At 44.0% G+C, this 23500-nt stretch overlaps 1 protein-coding gene across 1 annotated transcript; it reads left to right on the forward strand.

The window, feature by feature from the left end:
- Nucleotides 1-1818: 1818 nt before the first annotated feature.
- On the forward strand, nucleotides 1819-19185 carry Kdelr2 (KDEL endoplasmic reticulum protein retention receptor 2). Its single transcript, XM_048367376.1, has 5 exons — nucleotides 1819-2039; nucleotides 9811-9911; nucleotides 13363-13521; nucleotides 15271-15523; nucleotides 17350-19185. The coding sequence occupies exons 1-5, from the start codon at nucleotides 1949-1951 to the stop codon at nucleotides 17382-17384; spliced, it is 639 nt and encodes a 212-aa protein (XP_048223333.1). The 5' UTR covers nucleotides 1819-1948; the 3' UTR covers nucleotides 17385-19185.
- The last annotated feature ends 4315 nt before the right edge of the window (nucleotides 19186-23500 follow it).

Genomic DNA, 23500 nt, shown 5'->3' on the forward strand with positions numbered 1-23500 from the left:
TTAAGTGGTAAAGCCAGTGCTTATGCTTGTATAGCTAATCATGAGGCTGAGATCTGAGGATTGAAATTTAAAGCCAGCCCAGAAAAGTATGCCAGGTTCTAGCTTCAATTAACAAGCAAAAAGCTGAACTTGTGGTGTGGCTCAAGTGGTAGAGCACTAGCTGTGAGCAAGCAAGGTAAGCAAGGATGTGAGGCCCCCTAAATTCAAGCCCTAGCACTGGCACAAAGAAAGGAACCAAAACAACAACAAAAAATAACAGTAGAAATGCTTTGAAATCCTGCAGCTCTTGTAACGGAAGAAATATGATTGAGGGTTTCATATAGGAAAATAATCCTAAAACTTGCCATGACATTACACATAATATAATTGAGAAGATGAAAGAAATGTTTCCAAATTATAAAAATCAGCTATGCTCCATAGAGTAGTTTTTTCCTATTCTTTCTGTAGAAAATGTGTACACACACACACACACACACACACACAAAATGTCACCGGCCTCCAATGGCTCACACCCATAAGCCTAGCTTCTCAGGAGGCTGAGATCTGAGGATCGCAGTTCAAAGCCAGCTGAGGCAGAAAAGTCCCCTTGAGACTCTTATCTCCAATTAACCACTCAAAAACTGGCAGTGGCACTATGGCTCAAGTGATAAGAGTGAGGCAAGCACTCTTGCCACTAGGCCATATTCCCAGCCAAGTGATAAGATTGCTAGCCTTGAGCACAAATGAGGCTCAGGGACAGTGCCCAGGCCCTGAATTGAAGCCCCACAACCTACCAAAAACCAACACAAAAGACCAATGTCATATGAAGAGGTAAAGAATGTCTAGTGACAGAAATGTAGGAGAAAGGATTATGAAGTGTGTACATGGTAATTAGTCAAGTTTCATGTTATTTCCTGGCTTTTGTGCTTTTATAGTAGGAAGCTGTGAGCAAGACTCGTTCCATGGCCAAAAGCCAAATGCTGTTTCCTGGAGCCTACTAGGCCCACACTCAAAAATCTCATGTTCTGCAGTTAGTGTGTTGAATTTGTGTGTGTGTGTGTGTGTGTGTGTGTGTGTGTGTGTGTGTACCTTGAACTCTGGGCCTGGGTGCGGTCCCTTAGCTTGTTCATTCAAGGCTTGCAACTCTACCACTTGAACCACAGCTGTACTTAGGCTTTTGGGTGATTCATTGGAGATAGTCTCATGGGCTTTCCTACCTAGGCTGGCTTTGAACTGCGATCCTCAGATCTCAACCTCCTGAGTAGCTAGAATTACAGGTGTGAGCCATCGGTGCCTGGCTCCATCTTGTGATCTATTTCCTCACCCTACAGAAATGTTCAGTTTCCTACCTAATTTTACACTACCATTCCCCATTTTCTCTCCAGTACTAGGGGTCAAGCACTCTGTCACTGCGCCACACTCTATTCTTGCTTTCTCTTGCAAGACAGTCCGCAGAATGGTAAAAATTGGACTCCCAGCTTCAACTGCATCCTTCTATACCGACCTCCAGTGTCTTGACTGATGCGATCATGAGAATTATTTTTGCATAAAATAAGAATGCAGAGCTTTTAAGGCCGGTGGGAAGTGGGTAGGAAGAGAACTATCACTAGCGAATGTTATCTAAAAAAAAAAAAAAAAAAAAAAAGCGAATCGCTGGCTCAGAGAAGAAGCCAAACTCCTTGGCAGATGGAAGTTGATTTAAAGACCTCTCAGCGGGAAACCCAAGAGGGCTGGTGAAGAGCCTGAACTGAGCTGAGGCGCGTCCCCTTTAAGGGGAGGGGCCCTGAGGGCGGGGCCTGGAAGCAGCCCGCTCTCCCAGAATGCTCCGCGCGCGCGCGCGACGGCAGTTCGGCCACGTCCCTGGCCACGTCGCGCCGCTCTCGCCATCTTCGCCGCTTCCTCTCAGGGGCCGCCGCCTCCTTAGTCGCCGAGCTCCGTGGCCGCCGCGCCAACTGTCGCCGTCGCCGCCATGAACATCTTCCGGCTGACCGGGGACTTGTCCCACTTGGCGGCCATTGTCATCTTGCTGCTGAAGATCTGGAAGACGCGCTCATGCGCCGGTGAGCGGCCGGGCCGGGCCCTGAGAAATCAGAGCGCGGGGCCGGGTCGTCCCGAGAACCCGGCGACCTCTGCCACCCCGGGACCCCCCACATCCCTCTCTGGGATCGTGGTGGCTCGACACCCCCACCCTCCTGCCGGCGTGGCGGATACCGTGGCCGGAGCGTGGGGAGGACCCTGCCGCCCCTCGGGGTGGGCCAGGTTGGGGTGTCGCAGCGCCGGCCCCCCCCGCTTGCGAACTTAAGTCGTCTGTGTGTGGGGGCGCTGACCGAACTGCGGAGGGGCTGCTGTGGTATCTGAAAAGTGTGGAGGGGAGCGGGGACCCGGTGGGCGTGTCCCTCGCCTTGGACTTGTCCTGGGTCGCTTCTCGGAGCGAGGGCGGGTTGTGGGTGTGGGGTGCTGGGGGACCAGATCGTGGTCTGACGTGGCAGCCGGACCACTCCAGGGGGCGTCGGCGACAAGGGGAAGAGGCCATCCTGATGGCCACCCCGTCCCTTCAAGGACTGGCCGTAGGTTAAGTTCTAGGCTGTGGAGTGTGGTGTCAGGCCTGTGTTTGGAGTCCTGTGGACTGCACCCTAGGCCCTGGGGCCCTGGATCGATCGCAGGCGCCTCAGGAAGGGCTGGGGGAGGTGGGTGTCCTAAGTTCGTGCTGCCTTGAGAAGTGAACTGGGTTTTGCCTCCCTCTAATAACGGGTTTTCGAAAAACTGCAGTGCCAGGAGCTGCCGAGGTCTCTTGTGCTTCCACGCAGTTCCTAGCTCCACGTCACCAGTGAGTGACCCAGCCCCTCCCCAGAAGCCCGCACACTTCTTTCTGGGAGGGAGGCCGGGAAACCAATCCTTCCCAAATAACAACATCCAGTTTTTACATTTCCTTAACCCTAAAGCTTAAGAAATGCACACTTTTTAAATCTTTTTTTTTGGTAAAATATTTTATTTCTTGTGCCGGCTCGGGGGCTTGAATTCAGCCTGACTGCTGTCCCGTTGCTTTTTCTGCTCAAAGCTGGTGGTCTAACCACTTGGGCCACAGCTCTGCTTCCCGCTTTTGTGATTAATTGGATAGAAGAGTCTCATGGACTTTCTTGTCCAGGCTGGCTTCCAACGAGGATCATCCTGTATTAGCCACAGGCACACAGCTAACATTGTTTATTAAAGTGACAGGACTTTCTTAATAGTTTTAATTGTATGCCTCTCCCATGGAAATGGAGATGGCTTTTGAAGAACTCAAGAATTTAATTTTTTTCAGAGGTGGAGAAAGATGGGAGTGCTGAAGAACCTGTGGGACAGATTCTATTCATCTGGTTGTTTTATAAAAACCTCCACATCTAAAGTGACACCATGTCTTTGATTTTGCTGTTTACAGGCCTCACCTGTCTCCCTAGAACGTAGCTGAGATCCAGGAAGTAAGCAAAACCAAAAAAGACCTTTGAGCAATCAAAATGAATGTTACAAAGTCCATTTACTGAACTAGTGTGTCTGACTTGGAGGTAATGTCTCAGTTTTTACACAGTTCCAAGGGGCTCAGTTGCAGTGACAATAAATTTGAGCAATTATGATAGCTAACATTTAAAAAACTAAGTAGTTAGCTAAGTGCTTTATATGGCTGATCCCAGGAAGTCTCTAAAGTAACCTTGTGGGGTAGATGCTATTGTCTCTGTTCTGAGAGGAAACTTAGAGAGTTGAGCACAACCTAGTATTTGAGCCAGAGTTGAAACAAAGTAATTAGCGGTTTTGAACAAGTACATCTGCTTTGGGCTAAGCAATTTCAGTGTAAATGTTTGATTAGCAATAAACCAATAGTTTAATAGTTTAGGTTTTTTTTTTTTTTTTTTTTTTTTTTTTTTTTTTTTTTTTTGCCAGTCCTGGGCCTTGAGCTCAGGGCCTGAGCACTGTCCCTGGCTTCTCTTTGCTCAAGGCTAGCACTCTACCACTTGAGCCACAGTACAGCGCCCCTTCTGGCTGTTTTCTATATATGTGGTACTGGGGAATCGAACCCAGGGCTTCATGTATTCGAGGCAAGCGCTCTTGCCACTAGGCCATATTCCCAGCCCCAGTTTAGGTTCTTTAGTTGTGTTTAGATGTTACTTTTCTATCTGTTGTGTTGCTTCAGAATCTTTGAATCTGTTCATCTTGCCTCTGTTTCTTATAATGGCTTTATCTGGCAAGTGGTTTAAAGGTGAGGTGAGGTGCTGTCTTCCAAGCTTAGATGTTTGGGAGAATTGAGTGCTGCCTCAGAAATAGACTTCTTCAGAGGACCTTAAGTAACAAAGAGAAAGGGGAAGGATCTTATGTGTCTTTTTTCCCCTCTTCAATTGGGAGATTTAGAGTATTAAAGAAAATGTAATTATTTGAGCTAAAGTGCTGAGAAAGATAGGTAGATGGGCTCAGTTTGTGGTTGTTCCCCAAGTATTCCATGGGCATTGTTAAACTATTCTCATTGCCACACACAGAACACATTTCCTTATGACATGTGAGTTTTCCCAGCCTTTTAAAAATTAAAACTGCCAAGGTTATTCAGAAGTATGTGCTAAATTTGACTAGCTGCATTCTTTTTCCATACTAAATTATAAAAGTTGTTTGAAAGAGTTAAGAACTTGATAAGAGTTTCTTAAATAACTGGAATAGGAGACATGTACATCCAGGTTGTATTTCTCTCTTGAAAATACTGGTGTGAGGTAAGCCAGGCTCTGATGGCTCACACCTATAATCCTGGCTACTCAAGAGGCTGAGATCTGGGCTGGGAAATATGGCTTAGCAGTAGAGTGCTTGCCTTGTGTGCACGAAGCCCTGGGTTTCCTCAGTCCCACATAAGCAGAAAAAGCTAGAAGTGGCATTGTGGCTCAAGTGGTAAAGTGCTAGACTTGTGCCAGGGACAGTGTTCAGGGTGAGTCCAAGCCCCATGAATAGCAAAAGAAATAAGAGAGAGATTTGAGATCTGAGGATCGTGGTTTGAAGCGAGAGAGAGAAAGAGAGAGAGAGAGAGAGAGAGACTTGAGATCTGAGGATCGTGGTTTGAAGCCAGCCCAGGCAGAAAAGTCCCCATGAGATTCTTGTCTCTAATTAACCACTCAAAAAAAAAAAAAAAAACAACAACCCAGAAATGGTTCTGTGGCTTAAGTAATAGAGCACTAGCCTAGAACACAAAGAGGCTCAAGGACAGTGCCCAGGCCCTGAGCTCAAGCCCCACAACTAACAGAAAAAAAAAGACAAAAAAGATACTGATATGAGGTTTATTTTAGGATTTCCACAGTTCTCTTGAACATGGGCTGGAGCCTCAAAACCACTCTTTCTTAGGAGTGAGAGATATGCAGGTTGGTAAGGAAACTAGAGATTCAGTTACCTGGTAGTCTAATTCCAGAACCACTAAATTAAGGACCCATTTTAAAGTGGGGGCAAGGAGTTAATCTTGCATAAATCTGCATCCTTTTTTGGTTGCATCTGCCATTGTCATGACAGAGGGCTACCAGAGTTCATATTTCTAAACTAGGGAAGCTTGATGTTCAAGTGGTCACTTTCTTTTTGTTCTAGACCCCGACCTGGAAAACCTTGGGAGAACAAGCAGTGGTTTTTTAGGCGAAAGGCTTTCATTTATGTTTTCCTATAGGGTAATAAGTTCTAATAGTGCTGTGTCTACTGTGTGCTTAAATGACTAGGGAAGTCCTTCTGACAGCCAAGTCCCTAGCCCTCCTTCTCTGATCACTTTTTCTCCTAGCTGCTGTCATGTAAGCTGTCAACTTTCTAGCCTACCAGACATGACCCGAGAAACTGTATCCTTCCATATCACCTAATTGGATCATTCACATTTTTGAAGTAAATTGAAAAACCATCCCATCTACTAGAATTGACTCAAGCTTTTGCATCACATATGTTCCCAGATTCCTCTTAGAGCTGGTGAGCACAGGTCTCCTGCGTAATCATTGCCTTGAAACATTTATTAACCACCCACTGTGGGCAAAGCACTGAGATATTCAGAGCAGCAGCAAGCAACAAAATTTATACTCTCAGGAGACCTTTGTCCTTTCAGCTTATATGGTTAGACATGTATGAAAAGATAAAAATGAGCAGGGCATCTGTGACTCACACCTGTAATCCTAGCTACTCAGAAGGCTCAGATCTGAGGATAGTGGTTCAAAACCAGCCCAGGCAGGAAAGTCTGAGATTTTTTTAATCTCTAATTAGCCACAAGGAAACTAAAAGTGGTGCTATCAAAGTGATAGAGCACTAGTCTTGAGTGAAAAAGCTCAGGGACAGAGACCAGGCCCTGAGTTCAAGCCCCACAATTGACCAAAAAAAGTGCAGAAGAGTATGGAAGTCTGCTAGTGGACAGAGAAGATGACCTAGTATATTCATAGGTTGGGACTGAATGGGACTCAGCAGGCTGATCATGAGGCAAGATGACATGTTCCTCTGAGTTAATTTGATAATTCAGAGTATTGTTAAACAATGGAGTATTTGTATAAGCAAGAACAACTTGACAAAAAAATGGACAAGTTGGCAGTTCACAAACAATAACAAGAACAGGTAGTCATGAAATAATACCCAAGATGTACTAGGCCTTCAAGACTTGGATGTTAAAATGGCAGTACAAACTTACTTTCCCACGAGGAAGAAAAAAGTAAAAGGTTTACAAATGTGTACACAAGAAAAGGGGAGTCCCACCTTGGGGCAATGGGTATGTGAATTGGCACAGTCTTCCTAGGAGGGACTTGACAATGTTTACCAAAGTCTAAAATGTCCTTAGCCCCAGTAATTTTAAGGGCTATGAACTATGGTGATTGTTATAGTATGAACCAAGTGACATAAAATGTTCATTGTGCCTAAATAAGCACACAAAACACTATCTAGATACAGAGATGTTCATGTAAGATTTATAACAACAAAACTTAGAAACAACCCCAATGGCCCCTCAAGTTTTGGTATATTCATGCTGTGGAACACTACAACCATGAAAAAGGATTGTGTTAGAGTTAGGGATCTGAGTTGGAAATTCAAAAGGCAAGTAGTGAAACACAAGTGGGCCACACTTTAGTGGGTAACACAAATGTAGAAAAGGGACAAAATGGAGATGGGGGGTACTGAAAAGTCATTTTCATTAGGGGGAGTGGTACTACAGAGGCACTCTACCACTTGAGCTATGCTCTCAGCCCCTGTTGCTTTAGTTAGCTTTCAGATAGGCTCTTCCACAACTCTACCCCTGCCACCTGCACAGCTCAGGTTACAAGTGTAAATCACCATGCCTGGCGAGGGTCTTTGTACAGAAGTCACCACACACTTGGCCTAAAAATGCAGCATGTATTGAAGTATACAGCTGTGGCTTTTATAAATTCCCCTTGGTTATATGGAATGACAAAGTGATGTTATCTTAATGAATGACTTTTGTTTGACAAGTTACTGTGAATGTTTAGGCATTTGGTACTGGGATGTCAGTATCTGAAGTGATTTTGAGTATTCTGTAAGCATTTGTTACCTGACAGCCTTGACATGTTTTTTTTAGTCTAAAAGCAGATTTGTATTGGAGGTGTAGCTCAGTGATTGAGGGTTCTTTCCTTGGCACTGTAGGTTGGTAGGTAGGTAGCTAGCTAGCTAGCTAGCTCATCTAGTAGCAGATACTCCATACCATCCTCCCCAGTGATTGCTACCTCACCTCCTGTCTTCAATTGGGACCTTCCTGTGAAGACTGACAGTTGTACAGGTTCAAAGGGAAAGACTGCTGCTTGCTAGTCAGGTTCCTGGCCAGGGAGCTGGTCTAGAACTATTCAGTATGCTTGCTCAGGTTCCAGCATACTGATTGTATACCAAGAAGCTGCCTGAGCTCTCTATTCTGCTTGCTTGGGAGGAGGGGGAACTCTCCACCCTCTAGCTGTTAGTGAATTTGGATAGAGCCCAGAGAGAGCACTTTGTCTCTTCATAGTTATAGAGACACAGTTGGACTTAAATCCTTCAGTTATCTCAAAATACCATGCAATGAGAATTTGTCCCATGACATGAAGCTAAGATGAATTTCGTTCTCTTTTGTCCGTGTGTTATTCATTCAGCACATGTCTCTGGTCCTTGCTGAGTGAGGCCCAGTGCCCAACATAGGGAATGCTGAATGGAGTCAGGCATGACCTTGCCTCTAGGCAGGATCCAGATGATCACAGTGTGTTTGTACAAGTGTGTAAGAAAAGCTAGGGCAGAAGCCAGCATGCAGTGCCTGCGGATGAGTCCACAGCACCAGGGGAAGGTGTGCAGAGGTGACCTCCCAGAGGTCAGAGACTGATCGGAGCTATCATAGTCCTTGGGTTTTAGTAAAGGAATGCAGAAAATGAGGACAAAACCCAAAAACTCCACTAGAATAAACTCCTCAAGTTTTGTTCGTCCCTGTCTTAAGTTTTTAATAAAATATTGAAAGGAACTATACAGCAAATGAACTAGAAATCTCTCAAAGTGTCAGCAGACCTGCAGTGTGAGCCTTCTGTTGCTGCATCTTCTCCAGCTTGTGTTCTTCAGCTTTCAGCGTTCGTTCTTTGGTCGTCCTCAGGAACATTGATCCCTGATAGGGAAAAAGTCTTCATTAACTGAGGAAAACTAATCTGCTCATGTTGAGGTTTTCATCTATCTTCCCCAATCTCTTCCTTTGGCCCTCAAAATTGGCTTCTGTCAATGAATTTTCTATTTAAGTGTCTTTGTGAATAGACTGGAACTGTAATTCTGCAAACCTAGAAAAATGTCATTCGTTCTTTCAGGCTCTTGATTTCAGCAAGCTGCAAAATGACTATAAAATGTCATTGAAAAATAATGTCACTTGTATGTTCTACAGTGTTGTGAATGACTTCAATGAAATGACATTCCTGTTCAATACATGCTTACTAAAATGTGTCATGATGCTAATAAGTGCGGTGGTTCACTCCTGTTATTCCAGCACTAGAGAGAAGTGGAAGGATCAAAAGTTCAAAGCCAGGGCTTGGGGGGAAGGCTCAAGTGGTATATTACCAGCTTTGCTTAGTTCAGCCCCCAGTACTACCAAAGACAAGCAGATGTCCTCTACAAGTGCAGCCTGGGCTGCATAGATCCTGTTTCAAAAACAGAATCACACTGTGTGCTAAATCCAAAAGAGAGTTTTTAAAGATCTTAATATACCTCAGTAAATGCCACAGGAGCGTGGCATTTTGTTCCACTTTATTCTTATTCCATTTTATTCACTTTATTCCAGAGGATGGGGTTCTACTACTCAGACCCTATCTAGCCAGTATCTTCAACTGATTGTTTATCCCCATATCAGAGTAAGTTTGCACTCTATCATCAAAAGATTAGTCACCTTGGAGATACTGGTATTTGTGTTGTTGGTGATGTTGGAAACTGAGCCCGAGGCATGCATGCTAAGTGAGTCCTCCACTACTGAGCTGTACCCCTAGCTTAGGAGGTACTGTTTGAACATGGAAAGGAAGACCTGAAGGTAAAGGCAAGTTATAACACCTAACAAGCACAGTTACTGAAAAACCGATTCCTACTTAGGATGAAATATTTGAGAAGTATAATGCTGATGGTAAGATATCTGTACTGGTAAGGTAGAGGCACTATGATGACATGACTGTCCTAGTGAATAGTTCCTCCCAGAAAGAACAATCTCAAGAGAAAATTTGAAACTGCTCATGTTTACTACAGTTGTCTCCACATCTGGGCCTTAAGCCCTCAAATACCCATTTCTCTTATCTGCACTTCTTATCTGATGTGATGTTGGGGGATCAGTCATAAAGCTCTTGGGGCTTTTCTAACACTTTTTTTCTGTTTCTTTAGGTATTTCTGGGAAAAGCCAGCTTCTGTTTGCACTGGTCTTCACAACTCGTTACCTGGATCTTTTTACTTCATTTATTTCATTATATAATACATCTATGAAGGTATGGTAATGGCAAACAAATGCAAACCTACAGAAACTGCTCATGTATATAGTTTCTGTACTTTTAACTCATCTCCACTAACTATTTAAATATGCTATTTTTAAAAACTTTTAGGCCCTCTTGTATGCATGACTGGGAATAATTACTCTTTCAGAATGTACTTTGGGCTTAAGAGACATTAAGCTTGATGTTCCTTAAGTATAATAAATGTTGTAAAGCTCCTGCAAACCCACTAAGATAGAGGGGTGACTGGAGTAGTGGGGAATTACAGACCTCCAAGGGAGGTCAGTACATAACAAGAAATAAAAGACAGGACTCCTGGGTGCAGTGTCTCATTTTATAATGTGTGAGGCACTGTGTGGGGCCTGCTGCTGGTTCCCGTTTCCTCTTAGTGTTTTGAGACTCCCCCTTTCTCCCCCAGTGACCTTAGGGCCTCACATTTTAAGCCACAGGGCCACTTCTTTATCTGTTTATTGGATACTGAGGAATCAAACCCAGGGCTTCATGCATGCTAGGCAGGCACTCTAGCACTAAACCACATTCCCAGCAGCTTTAATATATATTTAAACCTTATAATTTTTCCTAAGCACTAATACCCATGACACTTTGGGTGTACTTATAGTTCTCCTAAATCACATCGAAGCAAACTTTTTTAGCTCTCAAAGTAAAAATGTGCAGGGTGCTCATGGCTCAACCTATAATCCTAGCTACTCAGGTGGCTGAGGATCACAGATCAAAACCTGCCCAGGCAGGAAAGTCTTATCTCTAATTAACTACCAGCAAAACAGAAGGGAGCTATGATACAAAGGGCTAGAGTGCTAGCCTTGAGCAGAAGAGCTCAAGGACAGTGCCAAGGCCCTGAGTTCAAGCTCCACAACTGACCAAAAAAAAAAAAAATTGCATGCTGCCTAACATGCTTAGCACTGGTGTGGCCACTCCACACTCTGCAAGCATGGGCCTGAGTGAGCCTCAGCTTTTCCTTGTCATGAAACCTCCATTGTGTGCAAGCAGGAGTCTCATAGGAAGATCATTACAGCACTAGCCACTGACTTCATCTGGTGAGAGGGGCTCTGAATGGAAAGTAGACAGGCCCATGAGATGCCTTCTAGGGTTTGATTTCCTTCATTCAAGTTCTGAGCGCCTAGGTACCACACAGTGTGGTGAGCTGGTTTTGATGCACCCAGCAAAGTAATAAGTTCACACCTATTAATGGGCATTTAAACAAGTGCCACCAACACTTGGTGTTCAAAAGCATTTTTTATATATAAACATGTTTAAAAAGACAGGGCAATATTTGGGCCTATTTTCCACTAAAAAGCAAGTTTGGGTCATCTATAACCATTCTATTCAATATTACTAAGTGAGAGGAGCCTAATTACTTGTGTGTGTGTGCGCACGCGCGTGTGCGCACGTATGCATGTGTATGTGTATGCACGTGTATGCGTGTGCACTTGCATGCTGGTCCTGGGACTTGAGCTTGGGTCCTAGATGCTGTCTGAGCTTTTTGTTCAAAGCTAGCACTCTACCACTTGATCCACACCTCCAGCCTTTTTGGCTGCAGCTTGTTTTTCTGTCAGGGTTTCATGGGTTTTTTTGGCCCACCACAGCCAATCCTCCTACTTCCACCTCCCAACTAGCCAGAATTACAGCCATGTGCTACCATGCGCAGTTAGTTTTTTTGAGGTAGGGGTCTTGCTAATTTTTTGCTAAAGTTACCATTGAACCACATACTGCTTTCTCTTCCTCCTGTGTAGCTGGGATTACAGATGTGCACTGTCACATGTTACACCCATTTGCTTGGTTGTAGTTTCTGTCACATCCTAAAAGTCATTGGAATGAGAGCCTAGTTGTATGTGGTTGGTTTTATCTGCTGAGCACTAAGGTTAGGACACAGCTGCTGTTTCCTAGTGGCTGCTGAGGCCATGGTGGCTAAACCTCACTGACCACAGCTGCCCAGTGAGGCCTTAGCTGCCCTGATGCTTATCTAGTTTCTTTGTGAACTGGTTTTTTAAAGCATGTAACTGCTTGGTGACTCTCTTTATTTACCTTTTTTTTTAAGTTATTTTCTCAAATGTTTTCCTAATTGAGTTTCTCAAGTTTTATATCCTAAGGAGAAGTGGTAGTGCCATCCCTATCCTAGTCATTTCTTGTTTGATTGAACAGACAGAACTGTGTGATTTGGGGGCTTAAGTTTTGGTGATTTGAAAATTCTTTGGGCTTAAATTTAATGATTTAATGGCCTTGCTGGTTTAATTCTTGAGTCTATTGATGCTTTGAAAATGGATACAATTTCAGAATATCAGACTTTTTTTTTTTTTTTTTTCCAGTCCTGGTGTTTGAACTCAGTGCCTGGGCACTGTCCTGCAGCTTCTGTGTGCTCAAGGCTGGCACTCTACCACTTGAAACACAGCGCCACTTCTGGCTTTTTCTGTTTTTATGTGGTACTGAGGAATCGAACCCAGGGCTTCATGCTTACTAGGCAAGCACTCTACCACTAAGCCACATTCCCAGTCCAAGAGTATCTGGCTTTAACATGTGCACTGTCACATGTTACACCCAGTTTAACTTGGGGTGGGTGAGTAGGGGACATCTGACCTGGAAGATGAAAGATTAAACGAACATTACTTGGGGGCCTTTGAATAGCTGAGCTTCTGTGTTACACAGAATTCTCCCTTGGAGGCAGCAGGGTTTTCCAAATTATCTCTAACCTTCAGGACATTTGTTGTGATGACAGAATTTCTATCAGCAATCCAAGTTTGTAATGATAAAATAACACAATTTAAATTTTAAAAAATCATTGCCAGGCTTTGGTGGTTTAGGCCTATAATCTTAGCTACTCAGGAGGCTGAGCTCTAAGGATCACAGTCCAAAGCCAGCCGGGCAGGAAAGTCCATGAAACTTGTCTCCAATGAACCACCAGAAAACCAAAAGTGGAACTGTGGGCTCAAAGTGGTAGAGTGCTAGCCTTGAGCAAAAAAGCTCAGGGACTTTAAGTCCTCATGCTGGCACAGAGAAGCAGAATGGTAGAGTTTGGGAAGAAGTTAATAGAATTGTTCTGTGCCCAAAGTTGGATGGTGGTACTGTAAGTCATAGAACATCTCCCAAAAGAATTTGACCATGGGGTTGGGAATGTGGCTTAGTGGTAGATTGCTTGCCTAGCATGCATGAAGCCCTGGGATCGATTCCTCAGTACCACATAAACAGAAAAAGCCAGAAGTGGCGCTGTGGTTCAAGTGGTAGAGTGCTAGCCTTGAGCAAAAGAAGCTCAGGGACAGTGCTCAAGCCTTGGATTCAAGCCCCAGGACTGGCAAAAAAATAAGAAAGAATTTGACTATGTTTAAATATTAAAATACAGTACCCCCAAAATGCTGAATAGATGGATGTTGTAGAAGGCTGAGACAGTGATGATTCTTGTTGTGCATTGCTCATCTGGACATTCTCTCATTTTCAGCTTATCTACATTGCCTGCTCCTATGCCACGGTGTACCTAATCTACATGAAATTCAAGGCAACTTATGATGGCAATCACGACACCTTCCGAGTAGAGTTTCTGGTGGTCCCTGTGGGAGGCCTCTCATTCCTTGTCAATCATGACTTCTCTCCTCTTGAGGTTAGTGAAGAGGTTACTTTTAGTGGTCATATCTGGTTCCCTATTTGCAGATAATGTGGACTTTTGTTTTTGTTTTCAAGCTTGACAGTACTTCCCATTCAGTATGCACTTTGTGGTATAAGTAAATTATAGACAGCAATTAAAGCACCCAAGTTGTTTTTTGTTTGTTGGGGGGCGGGGGGGAGTTGTCTGCTGGCAGCCTGATACCAACCCACCTGTTTTTTCCTTCCTTATTTTCTTTTTTGGTGCTAGGGAGGAACACTCAAGGCCTTGAATGTGGTAGGCTAGCAAATGCTCCACTCAGCAACTTTGTCAGCCCTGCATTTCTGCGATACAGATACAGATAGCTGTCTGCCCTAGTGTAAGAAGAACTCAGCCTTTTCCCCATTCTGACTAGCCCTTGTCTTCCCTCTGCATACACTCTCACACATTGGTACTGTGTCTGGTGCCTCCTCACCTTAAAGTTGCTGGCACTATACAGTAAGCTGCCTGCCTCTGCCTCTGCCTCTGCCTCATGCCTTCTTCCCCTGCTGAGAGGTTCTTCCCCATCCAGAAGGGCTAGGAAGTTTGTACTCTACTCTAGGTTGTTGGATCATTGCTGGTGGGTGTGGGCTAGTTGTACTTTACCACTCTTTCTTACCCCTTTGAGTTAATTACACCAAAGAAAACTTAATAAAAAAAAGCACAGATGCTCCTTGACTTATGATGGGGTTATGGCATGATAATTGAAAATATGAGCTGAAAAGGTTTTATTTTATTTAGTCACCTGGGGCTTGAACTCGGGGCATGAACACTGTCCCTGGCTTCTTTTTGCTCAAGACTAGCACTCTACCACTTGAGCCACAGTGCTACTTCCAATTTTTTCTGTTTATGTGGTACTAAGGAATTGAACCCAGGGCTTCATGCATGCGAGGCAAGCATTCTACCACTAAGCCACTTTCCCAGCCCCTGAAAAAGCATTTAATAAACCTGATCCACCAAGCATCATAGCTTAGCAATGCAGGACACTGTAGAATATTGGTTGTTACCCTCAGAGCAGCGTGACTCAAGAATCTGCAGCTCCCCGCTGCCCAGTATCATGTAGTGGTAAGAATATTGTAGTGCATGTCTCTAGGCCAGGAAAACAGCAAAGTTGTAAGTATAGCTCAAACTGAATGTGTAATACTAATGGTATATCCAACACCATTATCATGTTGGGAAGTTGTTAATTGAATGAAAACCATCTGCAGTAGAGGATTTAGAGTCTTTTGGAAAGGAGATGAGTTGATAAGGAAAAGTTGTGCTGAGATGCAGGGAACCCCTGCTGACAGCTTCGTAGAAAGCAGAATTGAATCCAGGTACCAGTGGCTCACAGGGCTGAGAACTGAAGTTTGAAGCTAGCCTGAGCAGACTTCTAGATACTCTTATCTCCATTTAACCAGCAAAAAGCTGGAAAGTGGAGGTGTAACTTAAGTGGTAGAGTTTCAGCCTTGAGCAAAAAATCTAAGGGAGAGCCTGAGGCTCTCAGTTCAAGTCCTTGTACTACCATGAGAGGAGGGAGAAGGGTAGGGAGAGAGGTGGCTGGCAGTGCCCTGCCTGTGAAACGTTGTCAGTCATCTGGGGTAATACAGTGCCAAGCTGTTCAGTTCAAGCCAAGATGCCCACACCCTAGACTCCCTGCTCTTGTTCAACCTCTGCACAGTAATCTGGAGGGTTTCCCCTGAACTGGTGGGCACTGGGTCCTTACTGACACTGCTGTTTGTCCTCCAGATTCTATGGACTTTCTCCATCTACCTTGAGTCGGTGGCCATTCTTCCACAGCTCTTCATGATCAGCAAGACTGGGGAGGCGGAGACCATCACTACCCACTACCTGTTCTTCCTTGGCCTCTACCGGGCTTTGTATCTGGTCAACTGGATCTGGCGCTTCTACTTCGAGGGCTTCTTTGACCTCATTGCTGTAGTGGCTGGTGTGGTCCAGACCATTCTGTACTGCGACTTCTTCTACTTGTACATTACAAAAGGTATGTTGATTCCTGCATTCATATGTTCTCTTAGGAGCTTGCTGCCTGGCTCCCTTGCCCAGCACCGCTAACCAGGCATCATCTCACAGAAAGAACTGGCTTTAGTGAAACTTTGTATTATTTTTGCAATGCTGGAGATAAAAGTCATGGCTTTGCACATGGTAGGCAAGCACTCTACCACTAAGCTATGCCTCTGACCCCTGAGGAAAAATATCTGAATTCTTGCTAAAGAAAATTCTACATCAGGGTTTTGCAGCCTTTTTAAATGCAGGGACTTTTTTTTCCTTGTGCTATAGCTCTATTTTCCTTAAAATGTCTATTTTCTTTTTTTTTTTGGCCAGTCCTGGGCCTTGGACTCAGGGCCTGAGCACTGTCCCTGGCTTCTTCCCGCTCAAGGCTAGCACTCTGCCACCTGAGCCACAGCGCCCCTTCTGGCTGTTTTCCATATATGTGGTGCTGGGGAATCGAACCGAGAGCTTCATGTGTAGGAGGCAAGCACTCTTGCCACTAGGCCATATTCCCAGCCCCATCTATTTTCTTTCTTTTTTTTTTTTTTTTTTCCGAGTCCTGGACCTTGGACTCAGGGCCTGAGCACTGTCCCTGGCTTCTTTTTGCTCAAGGCTAGCACTCGGTGACTTGAGCCACAGCGCCACTTCTGGCTTTTTCTATATATGTGGTGCTGAGGAATCGAACCCAGGGCTTCATGTATACAAGACGAGCACTTTACCACTAGGCCATATTCCCAGCCCCCCCGTCTATTTTCTTTTACTTTTTTATTTTTATTTGTTTGGCCAGTCCTGGGCTTGGACTCAGGGCCTGAGCACTGTGCCTGGCTTCTTTTTGCTCAAGGCTAGCACTCTGCCACTTGAGCCATGGTGCCACTTCTGGCCATCTTCTATATATGTGGTGCTGGGGAAAGGAACCCAGGGCTTCATGTATACAAGGCAAGCACTCTTGTCACTAGGCCATATTCCCAGCCCAAAATGTCTATTTTCATTATAAAATTTTCACTCAGTGCTAATCCAAGATAACGTTTTTGTTGTTGTCGGTTGTAGGACTTGGACTCTGAGCCTGGGTGCTGTCCCTGAGCTCTTCAGCTCAAAGCTAGTGCTCTACCACTTGAGCCATAGCTCCACTTGTGGTTTTCTGGTGGTTACTTGGAGATAAGAGTCAGACTTTCCTGCCCAGGCTGGCTTTGAACTGCAATCCTTAGATCTCAGCCTCCTGAATAGCTAGGATTGAACCTCGATCCTCAGATCTCCACCTCCTAAGTAGTTAGGATTACAGATATGAGCCACCAGTGCCCGGCCATAGTTGTATTTTTATTTATTTTTATTTGCCAGTCCTGGGACTTGAAGTCAGGGAGGGCCTAGGCACTCTCTTTTGCCCAAGGCTAGCACTCTACCACTTGAGCCACAGCGCCACTTCTGACTTTTTCTGTCTATGTGGTACTAAGAAATCAAACTCAGGGCTTCGTGCTTATTAGGCAAGCACTCTACCACTAAGCTACATTCCCAGCCCCTTGAGTTGTATTTCATATGTTGATTGGCAGAATGTTTATGACATTCCTCTTTAATTACACAGCACAGCTGTGGTCCGGCATGGTAGTGCCCACCTGTAATTTCAACACTTGGGAGGATGAGGCAGGATCAAGAGTGCAAGGCCAGCTATGGCCAGTTAACCCAAATCAGGAAGAAGACGAGCTTTGAATTTGATGTGATTTCTAATTTTTAAATGTAATTGCTTACTTCCTTGTGCTCGGTAGTCTTGTGTGTGCAAGATACCAGGAAGAGGAAGAAGAGTAACCTTTTGTTCTGTTCTTCTAGTGCTCAAGGGAAAGAAGCTAAGTTTGCCAGCCTAAGTGCCGAAGCGCATCAGCAGCCTCTGTCCTTCAGGGTGCTCGGACAGGATTCATACCATAGCAAAGGCACGAGATGCTTTATATGGAAAAGCAGAAACTTCACTCTTTTGTTGCAGACAGTCATCATTGGCTCTGTGAGGACTCGGAGGACAACAAGCAGAGGTTTCTGTTTAATGCATCTTGCCTTATCTTTTTTTATTACTATGTACAAAGATTTTTTTACACAAAGAAACTGTATTAATAAATTCAGTGTGTAGCTTAATTGGGCTAGTTCCAAAAGTGATGATTTTGTGAAGGAAAAAAAGTACAAACTTTTTTATTTAAAAAAAAAAGTCAATGAAATTGTTGATTCTGTGTCTGCAATGAAATTGTACCCCCTTGACAGCTGGTAGATTATATATTCAAACATCAAATTCCACTATATTTATTTTTTTGCCAAAATGATGAGTTATATTTGTTTGAAATCTGAGACCCTATGTCCATTAGTCCAAAATTATTCCCACCTGCTGAGGAATTCCTCCCATGGAAGTCACACTACATTTTAGGTTGGTTTGGATGGCTTGCAAATCTGTTTTCATTACTAAATTTTAAGGTTCTGAATAGAGATAGAGTTGAGAGTCACCAGAAGGGTCTGCATCAGCTTGGGACTCCCCTGGGTCCCCCAGATGCAATGTGGTCCACCGACCTCGGGGTGGGGGGGTGCTGTGATGATGGATCCTCCTGAGTACAGTAATAGAACATAATACTTAATGTATTGCTTTCATAAACAAATCAAACAATGACTACAACCATGTCCACACCCAGATTCAAATGATTTTTATACCACTTTTGAGTGATAGGATTTGCAATATTTTTTAATTGGCAGCATCAGTTACCATTCCTTATATTTTTTTGTAACTGAGCTCTTGCATGACTTATCTTGTGTTATCCTAAATAAACATTTTCTTAAACAGAATAAATTGTCCATTTCATGAATTAGGCTTCCAAACAACCTATGTTGGGATGACTTTTTGTTTTCATTTAGCAGTGAAAGCTCTATAGTGCTGCAAATATCTAAACTTAAAAATCTGTAAAGCTTTTCATGGGCATACTAGTAGTTTTCATTCTGATTTTTGCCATCATAATGATTTGTTGCTCTTTTAACGTCTGCAAAACTATGACAATGTGATACACCATAAATAGTAAACTGTTCATTATAGGCAGTGCTTACTACAAGGATGATGTAGTATTCTGCTCCCTGTAGTAAAGTATCTTGTGACGGAAGGGACTATGAGCTATATTTTTATTGTGTGGGCTGGCAGTGTAGCTGCATGGTGTAACCTCTCTCACTGCCATGATTTACTTTTGCCCTTTTGCTTGAAGTGCTGGGTTTTGTATCAGAAGAATTTTGTTCCCAGCATCTTAGTCTTGGTTTCATGTCTGTGGTCTATTTTCATCCTTGCATGATTCTGAGAGGGGAAGCAGAGTGGGAAATGGAGTTGCACGAAGCCAAGCAGAGAAGCTGGGGCAGTGCCCACACCTGCCTTTGACCAGGTACATCGGCCATAAGCTGGGGTCGCACACTGCAGAGCACAATGCACAGAAAAAGGATCTGAACCTCAGCGGCTCAAAGCCTTCCAAAGTCATTCTGCCCAAGTTTAAATATTGGGCCAGAATGCCATCTTATTAAGGAGAGGCCTGAATTGGAGCCTGGGGCTGGACAGCACCCTCACACAGTGGAAACTGGCCTTGTCTGAGTGAAGCACTGTTTCATGGTTATTTTCACTTGCTAAATAAAGATTATCAGGTAACTCAGTTTTCACTGAGGTGTTTTACTGCATGTGAACCTCTGTGGGGGTGGGGTGGCATGTTATAGCCCTAACCCAGGGTACGTGCTTTACTGAGCACTGAGCTCCATCTACAGCCTATGTGTGTATGTGGGCTGGTCCTGCAGCTTGAATTCAGGGCCTGAGTGCTGTCTCTGTTTTTGTGCTCAAGGCTAGCACTCTAACACTTTGAGCCACAGCTCTTTTTCCAACTTTTTGGTGATTAATTGGAGATAAGAGTCTCAAGAACTTTCTTCCTCTGGATGGTTTTGAACTGTGATCCTCAGATTTTAGCCCCCTGAGTAGCTAGGATTACAGGTGAGAGCCACTGGCACACAGCTTTTTTTTTTTTTAATTGCTCTGGCGTTTGAAGTCCAGGCCTCTCACCCTTGTTAGGCAGGCCCTCTACCAGCTAAGCCACACCTCCAGCTCTTTTTTTTTTTTATTGTTATTATAAAAGTGATGTATAGAGGGGGTACAGTTACACAAGTCACATAGTACATTTCTTTTTGGACAGTATCGCCTCTTCCCTCTAAGTTTTTCCTTCCCTTTTCCCACCTACAAGTTGTATAGTTCATTTTCAACATAGTGTCTAGAGTTACCACTGTATCAGTTGTTTACCTTTTGCCCCTCTATTTCTGTGCCTTCCCTTTTACCCCCTCCCAAAGACAGATAAAGAAGACAGAAAAGAAAGCCAGGTGCTGGTGGCTCACGCCTGTAATCCTAACTATAACTACTCAGGAGGCTGAGATCTGAGGATCAAAGTTCAAAGCAAGCCTGGGCAGAAAAGTATGAGACTTGTCTCCAATTAGCCAGCAGAAAAACAGAAGTGGAGCTGTGGCTCAAAGTAGAAGAGCACTAGCCTTGAGCAAAAAAGCTCAGGCCCCGGGTTCAAGCCCCGGGACTGGAACAAAAAAGAAAAACTCGTTTTTATCTCCTGAAGTTCCTTTCGATAATTATTATATGATCTAATGCAAAGAAGCATTGCACCATTGTGTTTCTCTCCTAGAGTATCCTTTTGTCTCACTGTGTGAATGCCTACAATCCTGTATACTTTGTCGTGCTCTTTTTCAGTTATTTTTTTACACTGCTCCTTTTTGCCCAGGAACAGCTTGGACTGCAATCCACCTTAAATGTCCTGCATAGCAGAGATGACAGCCCCCCCCCCCCACACACACACATACACATACACGTAGTTGGGTTTTTTGTGCCAGTCCTGGGGCTTGAACTCGGGGCCTGGGCACTGTCCTTGAGCTTTGCTCAAGGCTAGCACTCTACCACTTGAGCGGCCACTGCCAGCTTTTTCTGTTTATATGGTGCTCAGGAATCAAACCCAGGGCTTTGTGCATGTTAGGCAAGCACTCTACCGCTAAGACACATTCGCAGCCTGTTTTTTGTATTTTTTACTTTTTGAAATTGGGTTTTAAGAACTTTCCAGGGTGGCCTGGAATTATGGTCCTCCCAATTTCAGCCTCCTAAGTAGCTAGTATTACAGGTGTAGCTACCTTGCCCAACTGTGAGAGAATTTTTAAATGTAATTGTAAAGCAAAATGCACAAATTTACCCTGAACTATAAAAGCTGCTGGCTGGCTGGCTATGGCTTAGATACCAATCCATTCCTGCCCAGTCACTGGCTAAGTCCTTCCCACTGGTCAGGGAGTAATAAATAGGTACAGAGCAGATTTGATAGAAGTCAGTGTTTGGAATTGGAAGTATGGCGTAGTTGGTGGAGCACTGGCCAATGAGCAAAAGTGGCAGGTTCCAAGTTCAAGTTCTGATCTCAGACAAAATATAAGTTAGTGTTTTATGGGAACCCTATCTGAAAAGCTCAAGCCTTGGGCTCAGGAACCTCTGTCTAAGTAGCTCACAGCACTTAGAAAACACTGGTACTTAGGGATAGCTGCCTCAAAAGCTGCTAGGACCAGTACTGGCCAGAGCCCCTCTGCCCCAGTTATGCCAGAGGTTTTGCATTCTTGTCAGAGACACCTGGAAAGAAACTTAGTGCCTTTTCAAGTTATGGATCAGGCTTGACAATTGATTGCTTCAGAGGCTGTGTATGGTTTTCTCTGTGTGCTTTCGCCCTCTAGTGGTGAGTTGTGGAGCTTCCATGGAATTGAGCTCTGCATAGAAGGTGCCCCTCTCTCTTGTCTGGTTAATTTTTATTGTTATTATAAAGATGATGCACAAAGGGTCGCATTTGCATATGTCAGGTAAAGAGCACATTTCCTTGTAGATAATATTACCCCTTCCCTAGCTCTCTCCTAGGTTCTCCCTCCTTTGCCACCCACTAGTTGTGTAGTTCTGGTTAGTATTTGTAGTATGGAATCTCATATGGGTTCTGTAGGTGCTTCTCAAGGTTTGAAATAATTCCCATGTGTACCTCTGCAGTTTTAAAGAAAGTTGCAGCGTAACTACACTAATTTTAAACAATGACACAAGAACATTTTCAGGGAGGGGAGATTGGGTCCACTTCATTATGTAACCCAGGTTGGCTTCTACTCCTAATCCTCCTGCCTCAGCCTCTTGAGTGCTAGGACTACAGGCTTTTGCCCTTAGAGTACTTTTTTCTTCCTTCCTTCTTTTTTTTTTTTTTTTTTTTTTGAGGAGTGAAAGCTTGAACTCAAGGCCTTGAGCTCTAGCTCAGCTTTTTCACTCAAGACACATTCTACCACATGAGCCACATCTCACTTCTGTTTCTTTGCTACTTAAGAAGATAAGAATCTTCAGAGTTTATCTGCCCAAGCTGGCTCCTTGCTGCTATCCTCAGATCTCATCCTCCTCAGTAGCTAGGATTCTAGGCATGAGCCACTAGCACCCACCTTAGAATACTTTATAATAATAGAATAACATTCCAAAACACTCTTCTTACTTCACTTGGGAAATTGAAAAAGCAAATCTAGTATCACACTAGCCTTTGGAGTCTGCTACCAAAACAGAAAGAAAAGAACCTATTTATTCATCTAGTAAGGTTTCCATGAGACTAATTGGATATGTAATAAGGAAATAGGGAATGCCTGAGTGATTTATTGAGACAGATGTGCTAGCACATCCCAGTAATCCAGAGACGGGCAGGAAGATTGGGAGATACAGGCCAATCTGGGCTACATAGACTGTCTCAACAACAAGGAAGTCTCTGGGCACTGGTGGCTCATGCCTGTAATCCTAGATACTCAGGAGACTGAGATCTAAGGATTAAGGTTTGAAGCCAGCATGGGCAGGAAAGTCCATGAGACTTTTTTTTTTTTTTTTTTGCCAGTCCTGGGGCTTGGACTCAGGGCCTGAGCACTGTCCCTGGCTTCTTTTTGCTCAAGGCTAACACTCTGCCACTTGAGCCACACTGCCACTTCTGGCCTTTTCTATATATGTGGTGCTAAGGAATCGAACCCAGAGCTTCATGTATAGGAGGCAAGCACTCTTGCCACTAGGCCATATTCCCAATCCCTCCATGAGACTCTCTTATCTCCAGTTAATCACCAAAAAGCTATTCGAGGAGTAGTAGCTCAAATGATAAAGAGCTAGCCTTGAACAACAACAACAAAAATAAAACCCCAGAGAAATTGCCCAGGCCCTGAGTTTAAGCCCCAGGAAAGTCATAGATCATTTATTTTCTCAAGAGCTATACTTTGACCTAGATAATTCATGTTGCAGATAAGAAATTGTGTTTTAAAAAGATTTTTAGAGATGTAATTTAAACTAGATATTTTCAGTAACAGCAAACTTAAAAGCCTGTCACAGAGGTGAGGAATCCAGCCATTAGTCTATTAAGGGCCATGAAACCATTAGGTACATGGTACAGACACAGTGCTGCTCCTTGGCTGTCCAATGTCTGTCTGCCTGTGTTAATTATTTGTATGGCCATATGGTGTTGTAAATAAACAAAGGACCCTTGGCAGAAAAAAAGGTTCTCCCATGGAATGCTATATAGAATCATGGGTGAGCACAATGTGTGTCCCAGTCATGTGATTTGAGAATACACGTGTCTGTCCATGTGTATGCTGGGACTGAGGTTTGAACTCAGGGCCAGAGAGCTCTCCCTTAAGCTGGCATCCCACTCCTTGAGCTCTCATTCTGTTTCTGGCTTTTTGCTGGCTAATTAGAGATAAGAGTCTCCTGGACTTTCTTTCCTGCCTGGGCTGACTTTGAACCATGATCCTCAGATTTTAGCCTTCTGAGAAGCTAGGATTACAGATGTGAGCCATCAGTGCCCAGCAATGTACTGTTTTAAAATAGATCTATTCCATCCAATGGGATGATGCTTTGTGGAAGAAATAGTGATAGAATATGCCTTTTTTTTTTTCCTGCAGTACTGGG

This window comes from Perognathus longimembris, chromosome 1 (genome assembly GCF_023159225.1).
Source record: "Perognathus longimembris pacificus isolate PPM17 chromosome 1, ASM2315922v1, whole genome shotgun sequence".
Taxonomy (NCBI): Eukaryota; Metazoa; Chordata; class Mammalia; order Rodentia; family Heteromyidae; genus Perognathus; species Perognathus longimembris.